This window comes from Mustela lutreola, chromosome 12 (assembly GCF_030435805.1).
Source record: "Mustela lutreola isolate mMusLut2 chromosome 12, mMusLut2.pri, whole genome shotgun sequence".
Classification (NCBI taxonomy): Eukaryota; Metazoa; Chordata; class Mammalia; order Carnivora; family Mustelidae; genus Mustela; species Mustela lutreola.
Window position 1 is genome coordinate 96,481,589 of NC_081301.1, and position 19,805 is coordinate 96,501,393.

Genomic DNA, 19,805 nt, shown 5'->3' on the forward strand with positions numbered 1-19,805 from the left:
ATTCAGCCATAAAAACTAGGAGATCTTGCCATTTGTGACAACATGAATAAACATGGAAGTCATCAGGCTAAGTGAAATAAGCCATAGGGAGAAAAACAAATACTGTATGATGTCTGGTGTGGGGCAGGGGGAGTTCATCGAGTCAGAAAGGGGAATGGGGGCTGCCAGGGGTGCATATTAAAGAATCATGTGATCATCTCAGTAGATGGAAGAAAGCATTTTGTAAGATTCAAAGTCTATCAATGCCTCTGAATAAGAAGAAGATAGGTTAAAAGTGAACTAGTTAAATTTGATTAAGAATATCTATTTAAAAAGCAACAGCAAGTATCTAATAGTGGTGTGTTGAATGCTTTCCTTTTGAGATGGAGAGCAACAGATTATCACTTATCACCACTTACTTTCTGTACCCTCCTGGAGGTCTTAGTGCAATGGTGTGGTGTAAGACATCAGGAAAGAAAGAAGGAGAAGCACGGCGTGAGGGTGAGGACGAGGAGAAAGGGAAAAAGAAATAGAGAAAGAAAAGCAGCAGGACTGAAGAAGTGTGCCCATATGGTAAAATCTGAATTTCCGCCGATGGGAGCCAGTGTCCTCGTCTTTGCTCCTCCAAGTGAGTTCAATCTGCGGTCAAGTTTAAGAGCCAGTTCGCTGTCCACTTTTTGTAAATACTTTTGGAGGTGTTATGGTAATGGTACAGTAGCTTTATCTTTCATCTGAAGAACATTCATTCACCTCACAATAAGGTTTTCTGAAGTAAATTTTGGCTTGAGTTGGTACCAATTTAAGGTAGGCTCCCATAATAGATGCTCAGAGCTGAATGATGATTCTGATTTTTCAATGTAATTCCATATTGGTGTTTCATAAAAGGTGATGTTTCTTTTAACATTATTACTTTTTATTAAACATCTGAACAGAATAAGATAATGATCTTTTATGAAGAAGCCCTTGCTATAACATTGTTTGGGGCCAAATTATAATTCTTTCTGAAGAATATGTTTGCTAAAACATTTCCCATTTTGAGGTAGAAATTAATGTGTAGTAATATTTGTGGTAATAATATATATTTTTTTACCTCTGTTTAATGGCCCTTAAATGATTATTTTATTTTTTTAATATTCATTATTATCATATTTATTTATTTATTTATTTTTAAAATTTTTTATTTTTTATAAACATATATTTTTATCCCCAGGGGTACAGGTCTGTGAATCACCAGGTTTACACACTTCACAGCACTCACCAAAGCACATACCCTCCCCAATGTCCATAATCCCACCCCCTTCTCCCAACCCCCCTCCCCCCAGCAACCCTCAGTTTGTTTTGTGAGATTAAGAGTCACTTTTGGTTTGTCTCCCTCCCAATTCCATCTTGTTTCATTGATCCTTCTTCTACCCACTTAAGCCCTTAAATGATTATTTTTAAAAGCTGTCAAGATTTGGAAGAAAGAAATAAATTATTATTTGTTGGCAAAGTGACTATATGGCACATATGTGAAAATTAAAACTTAGAAATTATTAAAATTAAGGGAGTGTAGTGAGGTAGCTAAATAAGCTATTTTTCTATACAAGCAATAATTAGAAAATTTAGAAAAATTCCATTTGTACTAACAAAATAATACCAAACATCAAATAGAGATAGATCTAAAAAATAAAAGTCCTTTATACTCCAAACCTTTAAATACTGAAACTTAAAAAGAAATGAATGAGAAGATACATACCATGTTCATGGATTGGAAGACTCAATATTGTAAGCACATTACTTTTCCTCAAACGGACTTATAGATTCCGTGTGGTCCTAGTTAAAATTGTAACAGTGTTTTATGGGCATTGACAAGCTGATTATATTGTATTTGTGGAGACGCAAAGGCCAGGAAAAGGCAAGAGACTATCTCAGAGGAAGGAAGTGGTTCTATCAAGTGTCAGGACTAATTATGTAAACCCACAGCCATGGAAACACTGTGGCACTGGAGCGGGAGTACACTGAGCTATGGAGTAGAAGCATCTAGAGCTGTGCCCACATCTTGACTGACAAGAGCTGTCTGACTGCAGAGCTGTGAGGACAGGATGGTCTTTGAAATGAAGAGGGAGTTGGGGGCACCTGGGTGGCTCATTTGGATAAGGTTGTGAGCTCAGGGTCCCGAGATCCAGCCCCAAGGTGGGCTGTGCGCTCAGTGGGAGTCTGCTAGTCTCTCCTCTGCCCCCTGCCCTCGCTCATGCATGCTCTCTCCCTCTCTCTCTCTAATGAAATCTTTAAAAACAGAAAGAGTTGGGACAATGGGCTGTCCACACTGGGAGAATAATCCTTGCTTCTAACCTCCTGCTGTAAAACTCGTTACTAGTAGATTGTGAATCTCAATGTAAAAGTGACACAGGAGAACATCTTTGCGAAAAGCGCTGAAGGAGAGACGGGCTAAAAGTTGGTTATATTTGATTACGTTAAGATTAGTCAGTCCTGTTCACTAAAGGACTGCTAATTGGGCAAACAGGCAAATTGCAGCATGAGAGAAGATACTTACAGTGTGTTCTTATCCAGCACACATGAAGAACTCCAGCCAATCAAAAGGGAAAGGGCAGCTCTACCGAAAAACAGGCAAGGGGCGTGGACAGGTGTGGTGTGAAAGCATGTGTCCAGATCAGCCCAAGACATGCTCGGTTTAATTTGTTCCCTTGGGACATGCGAATGAAAGGCAGAGATACCACCGTGCGCCTGTCGGGAGGGCTAATTTAACAAACACAAAGATAAATATTGGTGAGGATACGGAGAAAGGGGGGCCCTCCTGTGCTGTTGGCAGGAACGCAAATTGGTGTGGCCACTCTGGAGAATGGAGTGGAGCTTCCTCAGAGAATTAAAAAGGGCTCCTCCCATATGACGCAGTCATCCCGCCAGCTGCATGGCCACAGGACGGGAGGTCAGTGGCTCTGGGACACCCGCACCACCACATTCCCTGCAGCACCATTCACAATGGCCCAGACATGGAAACAGCCTCAGTGTTCCGTGGATGGATGAATGAAACGTGGCAGCTGCTTACAAGGACATCGTATTTATCCTTGAAAAAGAAAACTCTGCCGTTTGGGAGCAACATGGATGAGCCTCGGGGATGTTATGTCAAGTGAGATCAGTCAGTCACCAAAAGACAGACACTGCACAGTTCCGTGATGCTGACCAGGGTCCCCGAGAGTTCTGGAACTTGGGAGCAGAGCGGGAGGGCGCGGGGGAGGGTGGGGGGGCGTTGGAGAGATGAAGTTTCACTTGTGGATGGAGGAGCCTGTGTGTTGTTGAGCTGCGGACACCGGGACCGAACTAACACAAAGTTGTGCCAGGAGGGTTGACCTCGCACGGAGTGTTCCCACCACGGTAAACAACAGCTTCACACTAGGTGTGATCCACTCCCCGGGAGGGCATGCAGCGGGGGGGGGGGAGGGCACCGTCCTGCGCGCTGCGGCCCCTCTCACCGAGCAGCCCCGTCCGGGCTGGGTGCCCAGCAGAGGTGCCCAGGCACACTCACACGCGTGTGTCCGTCGTGTCCCAGACCGGCAGCAAGTGGTGCGTATCCGCACCTCCGCAGCTCGAGTGTCGCGGGAGCATCGCGGAGTGAAACTCTGCAGACGCGCCCCGGGCCGCCTTCCGCGGATCCAAGGGCCAGAGAGAGAAGCCAGACCGGAGGGAATGAACAGGAGCCGCTTGACGCGCTGCTCCCACAGGCGGATCTGAGCTCTGGTGTTTAGAGCACGTGCTCACAGGGCGCTGCCGTGAAGAAAACCAGATGCGGAGTTTGGTGACCTGCCCGGGGAGGGGCAGTGGGAGTCCGGGCCGCGGGGTCCCGGCCGCGCTCTCCTTCCCGCTTGATCTCTGTAAGCTTCTCGTTTTTGTTGTGTGCAGTGTCAAGTGAAGTGGGTTCAAAGGACAAGTTGGTCCAGGAAACAGGACATCCACTGTCCTCTGGGTGTTCCCAAGCCCAGGGGTTCCTGGGCGGGAGGCCGAGGAGCCGCGTTCTACCGCCTGGTTCCCAGGGCTCCCCCCGGAGGATCCTTCCCGGCCCCTGGCAGGGCGCTGGTGTGGCTGCTTCTGACCTCATCGACTCCTGTCCATGGAAAGTTCATGCTCTGGGGCGGGGGACAGTGTGGGCCTCACCGCATAGGTATCTTCCTTTTTTAAGTTCATTTGGTGACCCTGTGGGGTGGCCCGTGGAAAGGATCACAGAGCTGTGATTCCTGTAGCTCCCCTAGTGGGGGGGGGGGGGGCTTGGAGAGGCGGGTTATGCCTGACTGAGGGCTGCAGGCCAAGGGAAGGGGGTGGGCATGCCCGTGGCGCTGAGGGGACAGTGTTGGGGTGGAGGCCTGGAGAGAGAAGCCAGGCTGCTGCAGGACCTCGGAAGGCACCTCCGGCAGGGGCCAGGCCACACGTGAAGTTGGTGCACTGCACAAGGATAGAAGACCAGCGTGCGGGGCCTGCAGCTCATAGAAGGCCTCTCTCAGGACCATGGGAGGCAGGTACAGAGGCATTTCTCCTATTTCTTCTAGATCCAGCGCCCTGTAAAGACCAGCTGTCCTTAAAAGAAAAATCCAGCTTCCCAGCCAGTCCACAGCCTCTGAGCCAAGCAGGCCCCAGGGATACCCCTGGGAGTGCCCCAGCCCCTTTGGTGCCATCCTCCCCTCCTGTGACTGCTCTGCCCCAGGACGCAGCTGCACCAGCTGCCAGCCCCAAGCCAGAGCCAGTAATGGGGCCTGCCGTGCAGGCGGGGGGCCCAGGGACCTCTCAGGGGGTGGCCAGTGAGCGCGAGACCCCCCAGCCACTGGCAGAGACTCAAGACACCCAGCTTGCTGTACAGCCTCTGGGACCAGGCGGAGGGCCTTGTGCCCCACCTCTGGAGGCCCCCCGTTACCCCACAGCTTTGGGAGAGCCCACCTCAGCCAAGGAAGCCGCTGCCCAGGGTGAGCCCTTGCGGGCTCCGGCCCCAGCACCCAGCGCCCCCAGTGCCCCCAGTGGGACCCCTCAGCCTGCCCTGGGCCAGCCTCTACCCCCTCTTCCCCCTGTGGTGGGGGCCATCAGCTTGGCCACCCCCCAGCTCCCTAGCCCCCCACTGGGGCCCACTGTGCCCCCCCAGCCGCCCTCGGCCTTGGAGTCCGATGGGGAGGGGCCGCCCCCTAGGGTGGGCTTTGTGGACAGCACCATCAAGAGCCTGGACGAGAAGCTTCGAACCCTGCTCTACCAGGAGCACATGCCCAGCTCCTCAGCCTCGGCTGGGACCCCCGTGGAGCCAGGGGACCGAGACTTGACCCTGGAGCCCCAGCCTGTGGTGAGTCCTGGTCCCACCAGGGTGGCGGGTTCCCAAGGCATGTAGCTGCCTCTTGTGGCCCTGACTGTCCTGTTCTCTGAGGCCAACTCCGGGTGTGTTGCCAGAGTGGCCCATTTGGGGAACTGGGATGTGTGTGCAGGTTGGGGGACCTGGCTTACATGGGCTCTGCTTGGGGTGGCCTGGGGGAGGGGTCCAGCTCTCATGGGTGAGATCCGCCGGTTAGCTACGGAGGTCAGCAGGCGAGACTTGTGACTCTTGCTGTTTCTTCCTGCAGCCAGGCAAGTCAGAACCGGCTCCTGAGCTGGCGGCTGCGCCAGAGCAGGCTGGGTCCTCGCCGATGACAGGTAATGAGCCTTGGGTCCCAGGTCAGAACCCCAGTGCCCATGAGGCGCCCTCCTTGCTCCGAACCATGCCGCATCTCTATCCCTCACCCCCATAGCGCCGTGGGTGGGGCTCAGACATAGCAGCGGCTGTCGTGAGGTGTTAGTTAAAGCCCCCTGTGTTCTAACAAACCGTGACATGCTCACGCCCCAAGGTGAGAAGATCCTCCATGGAAACAGGGAAAAGCCCAGATGGCTGGGCGTCAGGGTGCAAGCAGCTGCCGGCTCCCGTGCCCTCGAAGTGCTCTGGCACGTGTCCCCTAGTCCCATGCTCCTTGAGAAGGTTACAGGGTGTTGAAGGTCGTTTTGGCAGAGCGCAGGCTGGGGCCAGGGGCTTCCAGGAGGTCCATGGACGTGGCCAGCCTGGGGCCATCGAGTTTCTGGATCCGGGCTTCCTCTGAGGGTCCTGGGGTGCCTCTCTGTGGGAACACCCGTGTCTCAGCCCAAGGGCGCTGGTCTGATCTTCCAAGGTGTGGGGTTTCTTCTTGGCCTGGAATTCCTCCAGAGATTAGGAAGACAGGGATCCAGCTGACCTTGTAAGAGGCCTCTGGGTATGCGTCCATGGCAGGCGATGCCCCAGTTCGCAGAGTGAGGGGAGCGGGCTGCCGGATCTGGTCGGACCTCTGGACACCGCATTCTTGGGTGTCACGCTGTAGAGAGAGGGGGACAGCCAGCAGTGGGGTCAGAAGCTGTAGCATGTGCCATTTCCCTGGGAAATTGAGAGTCGGGTGGTAAAGCAGGAATGTGCTGGACAGTGCGAGGAGTGCCTGTTCCGTCTTCTGACTTCCTTGCATAAGAAACTCACTCTGAGCCCCTCCCGTAGCATCGGGGACGTCAGCGTAGCCAGTCCCAAACCCTCGTCTCTGGAGCGCCCGGCTGATGGGGCAACTCTAAGGAAACATATTCTAGTTTGGAAAAGGTAAACATTTCTGGAGTCAGAGCTGTCCGGAAAGAGAGGGAGTATAGTTGACCGTGAACCCCGTGCCTAGAGCCGTGCGAAGACAGGGTGGCTGGTTCCCGCTGCAGGGGTGTGAGAACGGGCGTCAGGCACTGGCCATGGGTGAGTGGTGACACTGGGTCTTGGTCTCCCCAGGTCTGTGCAGGGACAGCCCCCCAAACCTTGCCAGAGGCTGTCCCCCCACTCCTGCTACAAGCACATCAGTCTGGCTCCGGACTGGCACACAGCCCCTGCCTGCCTGAGGCTTTCCTTTACTGTGTGCAGGTCTCCGCACAGGCCAGCCCCGCCAGCACAGCGGCTCTTCTGCCCGACACTCAGCAGCCGTGGGAAAGGTGGTCAGAATCCCACGCCGTGTCTACCCCGTAGATGGGGAGACAGCCTCAGAGGACACGGTCCTTCCCCAGACACTGGCGCTCTTGACGCAGGGCCTCCTGAGACCTTTCGTCATTGGAGATGTAGAGATAACCTGTGACACAGGCCCACGCTGTCAGGGGTCAGAAGGGACAGGCGGGACAGGTGATGGTCAGCAGGGGTGTAGAGGGCATGGCTGCACCCAAGGTTCTCAAGCAGGTGCCTCCGGGGACCCAAGTGGTGCTAGGCTGAACCCTCCTTTCCCCGAGTTATTGGAGGTCTCCTGAGAAGAAACACTGGTAGGACACCCTGGAATGTTCCGAGTTCTCCCCGTTGCCGAGCACACACACAGTAGGTCCCCTTCCTCTCACCGATCTGGTTCAGCTTGAGGGTGCCCGCTCCTGCCCTGCCCTCTACACCAGCCTGAGTAATGACTTTGACATTCCTACAGCAGAATCTTCTTTGAGCCAAGTGACAGCCTCAGGCTTGCCCACAGCACCAGGTGCCCCCCAGGTAAGGAGCGTTCTCTGGGGCGCCCGCTGGTCGGTGGGGTCTCCGCCCTGCCGCCGTGCGCTGAGAACTTGCCCTTTCCACGCATTCTCAAGGATGTCCCTGCTTCTGCCTTCTCTGCACATCGGGAGCCCGCAGGCCGCAGCAGTGGGGTCCCCGGGGAATCCTCAGCTCAGCCCACAACAAGCTGCCTGGGGACACTGACGGAACACAGCCAGGCCAGCCACCCCCAGATGCAGGGCGCTTTGGCCTCAGAGTCCCCCCAGAAGCGTCTGGGACAGCAGGACGGCAGCTCACCAGCCAAAACCGTGGGCCGGTTCTCGGTGGTCAGCACGCAGGACGAGTGGACCCTGGGCTCCCCCCACAGCCTGCGGTACTCGGCACCCCCGGACGTGTACCTGGAGGAGGCCCCCCACAGCCCCGACGTGAAGCTGGCTGTGCGGCGGGCGCAGACAGCCTCATCCATCGAGGTCGGTGCGGGCGAGCCGGTGTCCAGCGACTCTGGGGACGAGTGTCCGCACAGGAGGCCCCCCATGCAGAAGCACGCCTCTCTGCCCAGCAGTGGTGGTGGTGTGGCCAGCGACTTGGTGAAGAAGGCCACCGCCTTCCTGCACAGGTCCTCACGGGCTGGCTCCCCAGGTCCAGAGACGCCCAGCAGGGTGGGTGTGAAGGTCCCCACCATCAGCGTGACCTCCTTCCACTCCCAGTCGTCCTACATCAGCAGCGACAATGACTCGGAGATTGAGGATGCGGACATCAGGAAGGAGCTGCAGAGTCTTCGGGAGAAGTAGGTCCTGAGATGAAGGCACCAGGGGCGGCTCAGGGAAGAACCGTCCATAGCTGAAGCCGGGGGTCCCACCATGTCCGCCTGGGGCTGCCTGTACTGGGGACAGGGCAGAGGCAGCAGCCCTGCAGCAGGTTGATCTGGTGCCTGGTCTCCTGTGGTGACCCTCACTGGGCTGGCACTTCCCCCTAGCAAGTGTGACGTGCCCCGCTGTGTTGGAGACACTGCACCGAAGTGCCATTATTTCTTTTGCCCGCCACCGCCCATGCCCAGTCCCGCCTCACCCTCCCCTGCTCCCACCTGCCCCGGCCCTGCCTCCCCTCCCCTCTCCCAGCCTCGCTCCCCCCACCCACCTTCACCTCCCCTCTGCCCACCCACACCAGCCCCAGTGCCCTGCCCTCCCTCCCACCTGCCCCAGCCACGATGTCAGGACGAGGCACTTGTAGCCCCTCCTCCTGGTGCCCCGTGCAGCCCACAGCTGAGCACTGGCCCGGGGCAGCCACTGGGCTCGGAGGCAGTCAGGGAGGCACTCGGTCCGAGGATAGATGTCCTTGCGGGGCTCATCTGTACGCTCTCACTCTGGGCTGGTGGTCGCTCTGGGAGCCTGTGGTCCATAGGAACAAGGGGGAGCCAAGAGGAGAGCTGTGGAAGGGCTGGAGGAGGGTCTGGGGGAAGCTGCTGTGGGTTCTCAGGGGGCAGAGCCTGGAGGTGGGGGCAGGGTGAGTTCCAGAGTTGCATCAAAGGCAGGGTTTCGGGGTCTGAGGAAGGGGGGTATTAAGAGAGAAGTCTAGGCTCCTGCCTGGTAGAGGGGCCATGGATCCCAGTGGAAAAGGGAAACCATTTAGGAGGGGGACAGGGAGTTGATGGCACCTGATAGAAGGGAGCCTTGCTTGCTCAGACCCGGTGGGCACCATGGGGGACACTGGTGCTGGGCCACAGGGTGGGGGGCACTCGTGGTTCTTAGACCCCAGCAGGCCTGCACTTTGAGCTGCCTGCCGCAGCCCCGGGGCGGGAGCCTCAGATTCGGGGTCTCCCCTAGGTCCTTCTGAGTCAGATGCTCCAGGTAACCTTTCCTCTTCCTCGCTCTTGGCAATTTTACTTCAAAATATCACCCCATCAGAAGCTGATCTGATGCAACAGGCAGTTTGCTGCTTGGAATAATTTTCCTAAAGTCTTGTAGGCATTGGAGATAAAAGAGGTGAAACCAGAATTTGCTTTGTGGTCCAGCCACGAGCAACCCATTTCCAACCATGCCCTGAGAAGATGGGCCGTGGGTGTAGCTGAGGGGCTGAGCCTCCTGGCCAGGGCAGTCCCGTCTGAGGGGCTGGCATCACCCAGGGCTCTTAGGCGGGCACTCGAGCACAGTGGCTGTGAGATGGGCCAGTGGGTCCCCAAAGGAAGGTCCTTCTCTGGCTTCTAGAAGCTTCCCTTGCCCAGTCAGTAATTGCACCTGGGTCTTCATGGCCGCTTCGCACCCGTGTAGCCCTGGGTGGTGCTGCCTGTGCCGGGAGCCCCCCGTGCAGGTAGCACCAGGAACCCCAGGTCCCTGGCTGGTGACTGCTCATGTGGGCATCCCCTCGTCTGCCATACCCTCCTATGAGTCCCTCACTCAGAGGAAGTGACACTTCTTTGCTGGAAGGGCTGGGGCAGCCTCCCAGTTCTGGCAGTTTCTCTCTTCCCCGGGGTGTAGGTGTGGGGTGTGTGTGGTGAGCAGACGTGAGCTTGTTCGTACCCCACTCCCCAACCACTGAAAGTGGCAGCATCATGAGAACTTGAATCTCCTGAGGCTCTTCCTCATGCCCTTCAGTGTTGCTGGGTGTGTGTGTGCAGGAGAGCCCCCCAGTGGGGCCCTCTTTGTTCCAATGAAGGCTGAGAGTCTTCAGTGCACCTGCCGCCGCCCAGCGGGCCCTGCGGCTGCGACCCCCACCCCTCACGCCCTTCCCGCGTGCCGAGGGCTCTCGCGGACTCCGTTAGGATGTAAGCGACCAGGATGCCCACCGCCTGCCCTCCCCTCCTGCAGGCACCTGAAGGAGATCTCGGAGTTGCAGAGCCAGCAGAAGCAGGAGATCGAGGCCCTGTACCGCCGCCTGGGCAAGCCGCTGCCCTCCAACCTGGGCCTGTTCCACACGGCACCCCCGGCTGGCCGCAGGAGGAAGAGCAAGAGCAAGCTGAAGGCTGGGAAGCTGCTCAACCCGCTGGTGCAGCAGCTCAAGGTCGTGGCCTCCAGCACAGGTCGGTGCCCTCCTGGCCGCCACTGGAGCCGGGCGGGTGGGAGGCAGGCACCCAGCCCTGGGAGAGCACTCCTTGGCTCCCCTTTCGTGGGAGCAGGGAAGCCTTGGCAGGCGTGCAGGTGAGGCGGCCCCTGGGAGTAGGCAGGCCTACTTGGAGCTCTCAGCCGCCTCTGGGCAGCCCGGCTCAGGTCTCTCTCGCCGGCCTGCCTCCCTGCAGGGTGCTGCCTGGGTCTGCAGCTGCTTCCTCTGGCTGTTTTCCAGGCACCTGTCACCTGCTGAAACTGGGGAGTAGAGCAGCTCCTTTCAGGGAGGGGGTAGGGCTGTGGGGTGCGGTGACCCCCACACTCTGGGCGGGAGACCAAGTGAGCTGGAGTCCCCCAGTGCGCGGGGGTGGTTGGGGGTGTGGGGGGAGCCAGCCGTGAGCTGTCCGTGAGCCCACCCTCTGCTGTCACAGAGAACCTGCAGGGTCCATGTCGGACTGCAAGTTCTGCAGATTGCATGAATTCCAGAATTCCAGAAGGATTCCTAAGCGAACTGCAAACTAGTTAGAGCGAGCAGGCCTCCTGTGCCCAGGTGTGCTGCTCCAGGTGTGGCGTGCTCCTTGCACACTGGCACACCGTACACCTGGCACGGCATGAGCAACTGGTCTCGCATTTCCTGGCACCTGCACTCAGGCCACCGGGCCACATGCCCTTTGCCTACAGGGACTGCGCTTCCCCAAGGTCACCCAGCAATGAGCAGGGAGGACAGATGCACTCCCCGCCGGCCGGTAGGACCCGCAGCGCCTCACTGTGCCTGTCACCCCTTCTCCCCCCTCCCCCAGGTCACTTGTCAGACTGCAGCAGAGCCCCTCCTGCTAAGGACCCTGCCCAAGCCGGGGCAGGGCCCGCGGCAGCGTCAGACCCGTGTGGGAAGGCAGTTCAGACCCAGCAGCCTTGCTCCGTGCGGGCCTCCCTGTCTGCAGACATCTGCTCCGGCTTAGCCACTGACGGCGGCGGAGCGCACGGCCCAGGTGATTCCCAGCTTGCCCGGCTCCGAGCATGTGCTAGCTGCGCCGGGCCCCCGCGGAGTGAGGGGCGAGGGCGGCAGCACACGCTGCCCGCCGCGTCTGAGCCAAACCCGTAGCTGCAGCCCTTGAGTAAAGGGAGTGGGTGGCCCCCCCGTCCCCGGGGCCGGCAGTGCGCGGCTCAGAGGGAGGCCCGCGGCGCTAGAGCCGCCCCGGGGGAGGCGCCGGCACCGCCGGGTCAGACGAGGCGTCGGCCGCGCGCTCCGTGCAGGTCCCCAGGTCCCCGCTAAACACAGGGCCTTCTGTCCGGAGGGGCGGCTAGGGGGGTGTGAGGGCACAGCTCCTGAGCTGGGGGTCTGCCTTGAGGAGGACACGCTCGTCACCTCTGCCGTGGGCGCGGCCGCCGCGCGAGGAGGTGCTCCGTCCCCACCATCTCTGTCCAGAGAAGCCGTGGGGACCGCTGCCGGCGCCCGCCCCGCGCGCCCTCCCAGGGTCCGCTTCTCTCGTGCTCCAGCGGCGCCTCCTTTCCATTACGTGGTCGGCGGCTGTGGTCCTCCGGGCTGGGCTAGGTGCAGCCGTGGATGCTAAGTGACGAGGCTGATGTGGCTGGTGGTGTGTGGCAGCGATCCCAGAGACTGTACTTGATGCCTGTCTCTTTGTTTTCTTCCCTCTATATTCATTTGCAGGCTGGACGGTTTACCACCCAACGTCTGAGAGACTGACCTATAAGTCTAGTAGCAAACCTCGCGCTCGATTCCTCAGTGGACCCGTGTCTGTGTCCATCTGTCTGTATTTGTTCTTTGTATTTTACCACCTCCTGGCCCTTGGTTTCTCCCCGCCCCTCCCTGTCTTCATCACCTTCCATACATTCCGCGGGGCGCCTGCCCCGCCCACGCCCCGCCCCGCGCACCCGCCCCCGTGGCCCCCCCGAACGCGCCCGCGCATGCTCTCGGCTCTCGCCCGGCGCCGGACGCATGTGCAGCGGCTCGCCCACCCCCGCCTCGGGCACCCGCCCCGCTCCCAGGCCCCCGGAGCGCTCGGCGCTTTTCTCCTCACCTGTTTGTTTAATTTCGTATTTTTTCCGTTGGACGTAGTTTTATTTCTGTTGCAATTGTGGTGCATACACACGTCCGCTGTCCCCAGTTCCAGCCACAACAAAAAGAGAGCCCCGGCCTTCCCTAGACGCATGGTGTGTCTCACACGTGTCTGGATTCTGAAGACATGCATGTAGCGAGCTGAGACAGTTCTAGAAGGTCACTGGAGGGTGTGACTTCTGTACAAGGGCCCCAGCGCTCAGCACCGTTACCCCGCGCCCGCTCCCTGCATGTGGAAAGGCGGAGAGAAGGTGCTCCAGCTAGGACGCCCCGCCCCGCCCCGCCCCGCGCTCTGGTCACCTGGGGAACCTCTCGGTGTCCTCCACGCTGGCTCTCCCTCTGGCCCCGGCCCCCCTCCTGGTCTCCAGCTGGAGCACTTTACTTGGTGAACCGCGCTCACTTCACAGACCTCAGACACGAAGTCAGTCACACAGCTCCGAGCTCTGCTCAACCGAACCTCAGCCCTGGTGGCCCTCAGATTCCCGGGATGCCCTGCTGGCACCCAGGACTCCTGTCCCTGAAGGGCGCACATGCTCAGGGCCATCCAAAGTTATTTTCTCCCTCAGAACAATTGGAAAATGAATCCAAAGCTATGGGGTTTCCAAGGTTTTTTTAGTTTTTTTTTTTTTTTTTTTTTTTTTTTTTAACACAAAAATTAAGCTCTTAATTGGGTGGAAGTGCTGGTTTGGGGCACGTGGCTTTTTGCTGGTACAATAAAGATACATTGTATTTGTCAGGACCTGAGGCCAAGTCCACAGTGGGCATCCATTCCCATCCGAGTTGCCTTGTCACCCTCCCCCAGGCAGCAGAGGTCAGAGGCACAGAAGCACAGTGATTCCCAGGGACTGTCCCTCGATCCTCCTCTCCCAGCAGGTGTCCCAACTGAGCTGCTGGTTAGCTGCGGAGCTGGTGGAGAAGTGGGGGCGAGGTCTGAACGCATTCTGCTTCCTGGGTCACTTGCTGGTCCTCTTTTGCCCAAGTGTGCGTGGCTGTCTCCTGGCGACGACAGGTGCAGGGCAGCTGGGTCTCCAGGCATCTCGTGGTCAGACGGGTGTCTGCGTCGCTGCTGGGAACACCACTGGTCAGGATCAGGAAGCAGGGTAGTTAGAGCAGGTGGTGCTTTCCCTGGGGTGCGTGCGGTGGTACGTGCGTCAGGCACCACATACTCCTCAGAGGTCGTCCCAGCTCCATGTTTGCACCTGCGTGGTTCTGCGTTGTTGAAGGGTTTTCGTTTGTTCTACTATTATTATTCCGAGATTTAAGAAAAAAAAAAAATTGGAGGCACAGTAGGGACAAGTGGTTTAGGTTTCACTTGTCTTTGGCCAAGAGGAGAGGAACACGTAACGCCAGGCTCTGTGGCAGACAGGGCGCTGGCCCAGGCAGGGCCGATTCCGGGTGGTGGTGTGTGCTGGCCGGGCATGCCTCGTCTTCTCTGGTGCTGTGCACCCCGTGACATCACTGTTTGGGTCCTTTCCAGGCATGACCTGGTTGTCGTGGCCACAGCGTGGCCCCCACAGCTCTGAGGTTGCTGGTCAGGAGAGCTTGCGGGAGACTGTGGCCCTGAGCCTGCTTACCCACAAACGTGTGACCTAAGGGTGTGTGAAAACGCGCCCACCAAGGCTCTGTCTCCTGGTGCCTGCCCAACCCGCTGGGCTTCTCTAGGAGCCAGGGCCAACTGCTTCCCTGCTGACAGGGGAACCCCACGGTTCAAGGAGACTGCATGGGCACCTGTGAAAGCCCGGTCACAGCCCTGAAGGCCAAGAGGTGGCAGAGAAAAGGGTGTTTAGGGCAGCTTGTGGGAAGACCCCGAGGTGGGCCTGCTTTGGCCTCTGGGCTAGCGGCGAGGGGAGGGCTGCAGCCATGGGGCGTGGGTGCAGCTGGTATGGCCTGCATCCGAGGAGAAACCCAGAGGTGTTCTGTGCATGGCCTTGCACGCAGAGGCCTTGCATAGGAGGCCAGGCTCTGGGAAGACAAAGTATGTTCAGTTACAAAGTATAGAAAGGAGGCCCCCAGTTCTGTGACGTGCTGAGACCATGAGAGCAACCAGGCCGGGTCAGAGACGAGTGGGGTGGAGCCCAGGCAGCTGCAGACGGCCAGGAGGGGACCTCACGTGGGAAAGATGGCCAGGCCTGGGAGGAAGAGCATGCAGAGAACCAGACCTGGGTGCCTTCCTGGGGTGGGCACCTGGACAGGTCTGCTGCTGGGAGGGCTGGCCGGGGGAGGGCTGCACTCCTTGGAGCACAGACAGGGTGAAGCCTTGGGCAAAGGCCCCTCCTTGTGGTCGACAGGAGACTTGGGGAAACTTGGGGACTATGTTTCGGGGTTCAGGGGTATGGTCGAGTTACTGAAACATCTGGTGGTCAGGCGCTGCTGTCAGACCTCCCCTCGCCTCTGGCTCTAGCACCGGACTAGGTGCAGGTACAATCCCTCCGTGGTGTCTCTGCGCACACAGCTTTGGATCTGCTTTCTGTTTCTCTCATGCACCCATCAGCCTGCCGTCTGCACTGCAGTGAGTCTGTCCCTGGGACCTCCGAGGAGGCTGCCCAGGCCATGCCCTCGCCCTGCAGTGTCCTCGACCCTTCCTGTGGGGACCCACAGCAGCGGGTGTGGGAGGGGGCCTTTGGGCAGCCAAGGAGGCAGCCATCCCCGACGAAGGCCTGTCCAGGCCGGACTGCCCTCGGGGCAGTCACCGCAGAGCAGAGCGGGGAGGCGTCCCATCTCATGCTTCACAGACAAGGGCTGGCACTTTGCTCAGCGGTGTGAAGACCTGGTGGCTCGTTACAAAGAAGCCCGTGGCATTTTGGTGCCGGCAGCTTATCTGTCTCCTGTGCTGGAACGGGTGTCTGATGCCGCTGTGCAGGGTGCGACCAAGCGGCTGGAGGTGTGCCTCTCCTTGAGGGACCTGCAAGAAGGCGCTGGAGTTCCTTGGGAGCCTCCTCGGGAGCTGAAGGCTGGCGCCAGCAGCATGTGTGGCAAAACCACGAGGCCTGGCCCACCTCTCCAGCAGCGTGTCCGTGGCCGAGAACCGTGACTTTGGGTATCTCCCCGGCAGCCAGGCGAGGGTCCGCATGGTGGTGGTGCCTGGCGGGGCTGCCTGTCCGTACCAGAAGCAGCTTGTGTGTCCTGGCCAGAGACCCTTGGCCCTGCCACAGCCTGGGAGAACATTCCCCAACAGCTGGCCATGTGGCTTTCCATCCCCACCCCTGCCCAGGTGGAAGCTTCCCCAAGTAGTTCTGGGCCTCATGCTGTCTCTTCCCAAGGCCTTGGCTAAGGACAGAAGTCCTGCAGGGGAGACCTCCTGCTGCATGTGGGTTTCCTGTGGGTCTCGTGTGTCCACAGTGCCCTTGCGTCGCTGCCTTGTAGCCCAGCGGCTCAGGCAGGAATGCAGAGTACGCGCTGGCGTGGAGGGAGGTGAGTGGGGGAGGCGTATCCATCAGCCGGCGCATGCTGGGTCTCAAGGGCAGGGCACAGGCCCCGGGGAGCCCTGAGGATGGGCAGGGCTGTGGCATGAGTGAGGGCTCATCGCCACACATGGTCCATGTAGCTCTGCACCGTACCGGGTGGCACGGCCTTGGTGTGGAGGTGGCCGGGTCACGAGGGCCGGGAGCGTCTGTGTTCTGGTCACTGTGGGCCGTGCCCGGTGAGTGTGTGGAGGCCTCTGTGGGCCAGTGCTGAGCGTGGTGGCTGGTGGCCAATGGTCCCACCTCCAGGGCCCTGACCACAGGCCCTGACTTCTCAGGTGGTTCCCAGCAGGCAGCACCCATTGTGCTCGCGGAGAGGACGGGGGCTTCTGTCAGGCTGTGGGAACCTGGCTGGCCGGCTGTTTCCATGTCCTTGCGCCGTCTGTACGGAGCTGCTGAGACCACAGGGTCTGGATGGGGACATCTGTGCCTCACATGGTGTCCCGCCCAGTCAGAGCCTGGGACCTGTGTGCCATGGAGCCCCCGAAGGGCTCGGTGCTCCCAGTGGGATTCCACGTCAGGACACAGACCAGCGAAGGCCCTGCAGAGCTCCACTGAGAGACGACTGGTCTGGACCACTCCTGCCCGGCCCCTTTGTTTTTACTTATACCTCCTAGACCCCAACGGAAGATCATCTCCCTTTCCCCAAGTCAGCCTCTGAGCACAGACAGTATGAACTTAAAGAGCAGTTCATCGGAGCCTGGGCTGACGGTCGTCCTCGCTCCTCAAACGCAGGGCTGGCCGCCTGCCTCCCCTGACAAGGGCACAGGGCACCCTCAGGGAGCTTGGCTTGGGGGGGGTCCTGGTCTGGCAAGGGGCTAGGGTGGGAGCACCGGCCCTCTCGGATAGTGCAGCCTTGCTGAGTGACCTTGGGGACGCCCCAGCCATCCTGGCCTGTCCCACTCGGCCTGCGCAGGCCAGCCTGTCTGCCCTCTAGGCGGCACCGAGCGTCAGGTGCGCCCGGCGGCACCGCCAGCCTCCGGGACCGTAGGGCCTGACGCTTAGTGGCGGAAGAAGGACGAGCCTCTCCCTGACCTGGTGGGCTCTGGGTACCAGAGGAGGCAGCAGCAGTGCAGGGAACTGGGGCCAGCCCTGCTTCCCAGCCCCCCGATAGGACCCGTGTACTTTCCCCTCCGCAGGCACCACCGGTCTGGTCATGGCAGCGGCCTGGGATCTGGGATGGGCCTCAAACCTGCAAAACAATGTATCTTTCTACTTGGAAAACAAACCTCCCTTGGGCCTACTGACAGGGCAGAGCCAGCGGCTCCACCAGCCAGTGGCTCCCCTGAGCTCTCCTGGCTGACTTTGGGGTTTTTTTGGCCTCAATCAATGGGGCTCCAGAAGCCTCTTGTTTGAAAACCAAGTGGTGTGCTTTGCTTTTTCGTTTTGTTTTTCTTTTTCTTTTCTTTTTCCTTTTTTTTTTTTTTTTTTAATATGCTTTTAGAGACACACTCACTTCTACCTGAAGCTTGGGGCCTGGCCCTGCACCTCTGCCCCCTCGGCGAAGCTCACGTGAACCGCACACTGACTCGGGCCGCCCGGGTAGCCCAGGCGGCCGGTCCCCTCTGACGCGCTGGCCGTTGCTCCTCCTTGCACACTGATGACTTGTGCTTAGAGTGTGGTGGCTCGTCCCCCGTGTGTGCTGTCCTGCCTAACCCTGTGGTCTTGTGTCGTTTCTTCTTCCCTTGCAGGGTCAGCCCTGAAGCGTCTCTGTCTAGGCAAAGAGCACAGCAGTCGTAATTATCGGGTTTTTTACCCCTTGTCCGCTCTCCATCGCATGGGCTTTCATGGGGCTAGTGCACATCAGGGTCTCCGCGGCCGGCGGGCGGTGTCTGCTCCGCGCTCCGCACCCATCCTCCAAGGGCACTGCTTTGCCTCTGCCTGGAGGGAAAGCCACCCGCGGGTGCCCCTCGCGTGTCCATGGCTCCTAGAGTCTGTGTGTCCTGGCTGGTTGACACACTGACACTCCCCTTCCTGGAACGTCCACACGTTACCAATCGTTAATTGGCTCCTTTTCCAAAACCGTAGGAATGAGTATGTCCCTGAAGTGCTAGAGAGGAGTGCCCCGAGGAGAGATGCCAGGATGAAATGGGTATCCGTCCACCTGGGCCGCCCACCACCCTCACCCACACCTTTGTTTTCCTCCTTTTTTTTTCTGGCTGAAACATTCATGTAGAAATAGCAGTGTGTGTGTGTAAAATTCCATCACTAATACCGAACTGTGTGTGTCTGTGCTTTTTCATTGCTAGCCACTCTAGACTACATTTTGCAATGACTTGTTTGAAGAGATGGTCGCTACACTATTTTTTAAATGCAGAAACATTTTAATTTGGCTTATTCAAAATTGCTAATCAGAAATTACATGTTGTAGGGGTGGGGAACACAATTTAAAAAGAATTTAAAAGTCCCATGTTGGCCATTTAAAACTAATCTCAGTGACTTCTTTGTCCCACTCCGCCTGCAGCACAGCTCCCGGGGCCTTCCCGCCGCCTGGCCTCCCGGCCCCTGCTGGTGCGGCACCCTGTGCCCCACAAACGGCTCTAAGCGTGGGGGCCCACAGCGGAAAGCTTTGGGTGTTTGTACCCTTGATTAATACCTTCCTTACATGCTCTGGTGGGAAGAGACATGATTTTGTGCCTTAAATTTCCAAACCACTAACCCATTAACAGTCATTCACGGGCAGGCCCACGATGAAGATTTTCAGGCCTTTTCCCTTTGCCGGACGGACGACAGCGGCTGCCATGGGCTGAACACCCGGCATGGTCACGTTCGTTCCCACTCAGGGCGCACAGGCCTTGGGATTCGCCCTCAGTTTTCTGAGCTCCCTCACATTTAGGAATCTGGGGTTCCTGGGCAGCGTGGCCATAGGGTTGATGCTGAGTAAGGCTGCCAGCGGCCTCCGTCCTGTCCTTTGGCCCAGCTCTGATGGGGGATAGCTGCCTGGCACAGCCTGGTCCTTATGGCCTGTGGCAGTGTTCCAAAGTGTCTAAGGCTGGCCCATGGGCTCCCAAACGCAGACCATCTCCTGAAGCAAGGTGTTGTCAGGCCTAAGCAAGAGCACTGTCCGAATGACTGCAGCTGGCCGGCGGCGCTCCTTGCAGCGTCACCGACCTGGCCTGTGTGTGCTTCCCCAGGGTCCTCCACCAGCAGCCTGGTCCCGGGCCCCGAGCCGGGCCCCCAGCCGACCCTGCACGTCCAGGCACAGGCCAACAACAGCAACAACAAGAGAGGCACCTTCACGGACGACCTGCACAAGCTGGTGGACGAGTGGACGAGTAAGACGGTGGGGGCCGCCCCGATGAAGCCCTCGCTCAACCAGCTGAAGCAGACCCAGAGGCTGCACGGCGTGGAGGTCACGGCGGGCTGGCCCCCGGCCGCCGGCGAGGCGCAGGCTGTAAGTGGGGTGCCCGGGCCGAAGGGGCGGGGAGGGGGCGGCGCATGGGCGGTGGGTGCTGGCTGCGGTGCGCGCCGGGGCAGCGCCAGGAGCTGCCCTCTCGGCTCTGGTCCCTAGTCCCTGGTCCCTGCGTCGGGGCTGACAGTGTCACCGCCTCCTGGGAGGGCGCTCCTGCTCGTCTTCGGGAGGAGTGTGTCACGTTGTTACTTGGTCCTGAAATGCTTAGCGGAGGTCCCTGGTGAACCCATCTGGACTAGGAGTTCTTTCTTGAGTGTGGGAAGGTTCCCCGAGACCTTTGACTCAGAAAAATTTCAAACATAGAGAAATGTTGGAAATTGCACAG

General features: G+C 58.7%; 1 protein-coding gene across 12 annotated transcripts in view; it reads left to right on the forward strand.

Annotated features, from left to right (window-relative positions):
* Positions 1-19,805, forward strand: part of WNK2 (WNK lysine deficient protein kinase 2) — a 117,288-nt gene that overhangs the window by 78,953 nt on the left and 18,530 nt on the right. For 5 of the 12 annotated variants that reach the window (XM_059141262.1, XM_059141261.1, XM_059141253.1 and 2 more), the window contains 9 exons: positions 4,518-5,293; positions 5,568-5,637; positions 7,434-7,495; positions 7,588-8,279; positions 10,297-10,508; positions 11,331-11,519; positions 12,200-12,298; positions 17,760-17,804; positions 19,203-19,462. In XM_059141262.1, coding sequence (XP_058997245.1) covers positions 4,518-5,293; positions 5,568-5,637; positions 7,434-7,495; positions 7,588-8,279; positions 10,297-10,508; positions 11,331-11,519; positions 12,200-12,298; positions 17,760-17,804; positions 19,203-19,462 — 2,405 coding nt within the window. The remainder of the gene's footprint in view (positions 1-4,517; positions 5,294-5,567; positions 5,638-7,433; positions 7,496-7,587; positions 8,280-10,296; positions 10,509-11,330; positions 11,520-12,199; positions 12,299-17,759; positions 17,805-19,202; positions 19,463-19,805) is intronic. The other 7 variants (XM_059141266.1, XM_059141263.1, XM_059141256.1 and 4 more) reach the window with 6 other exon arrangements.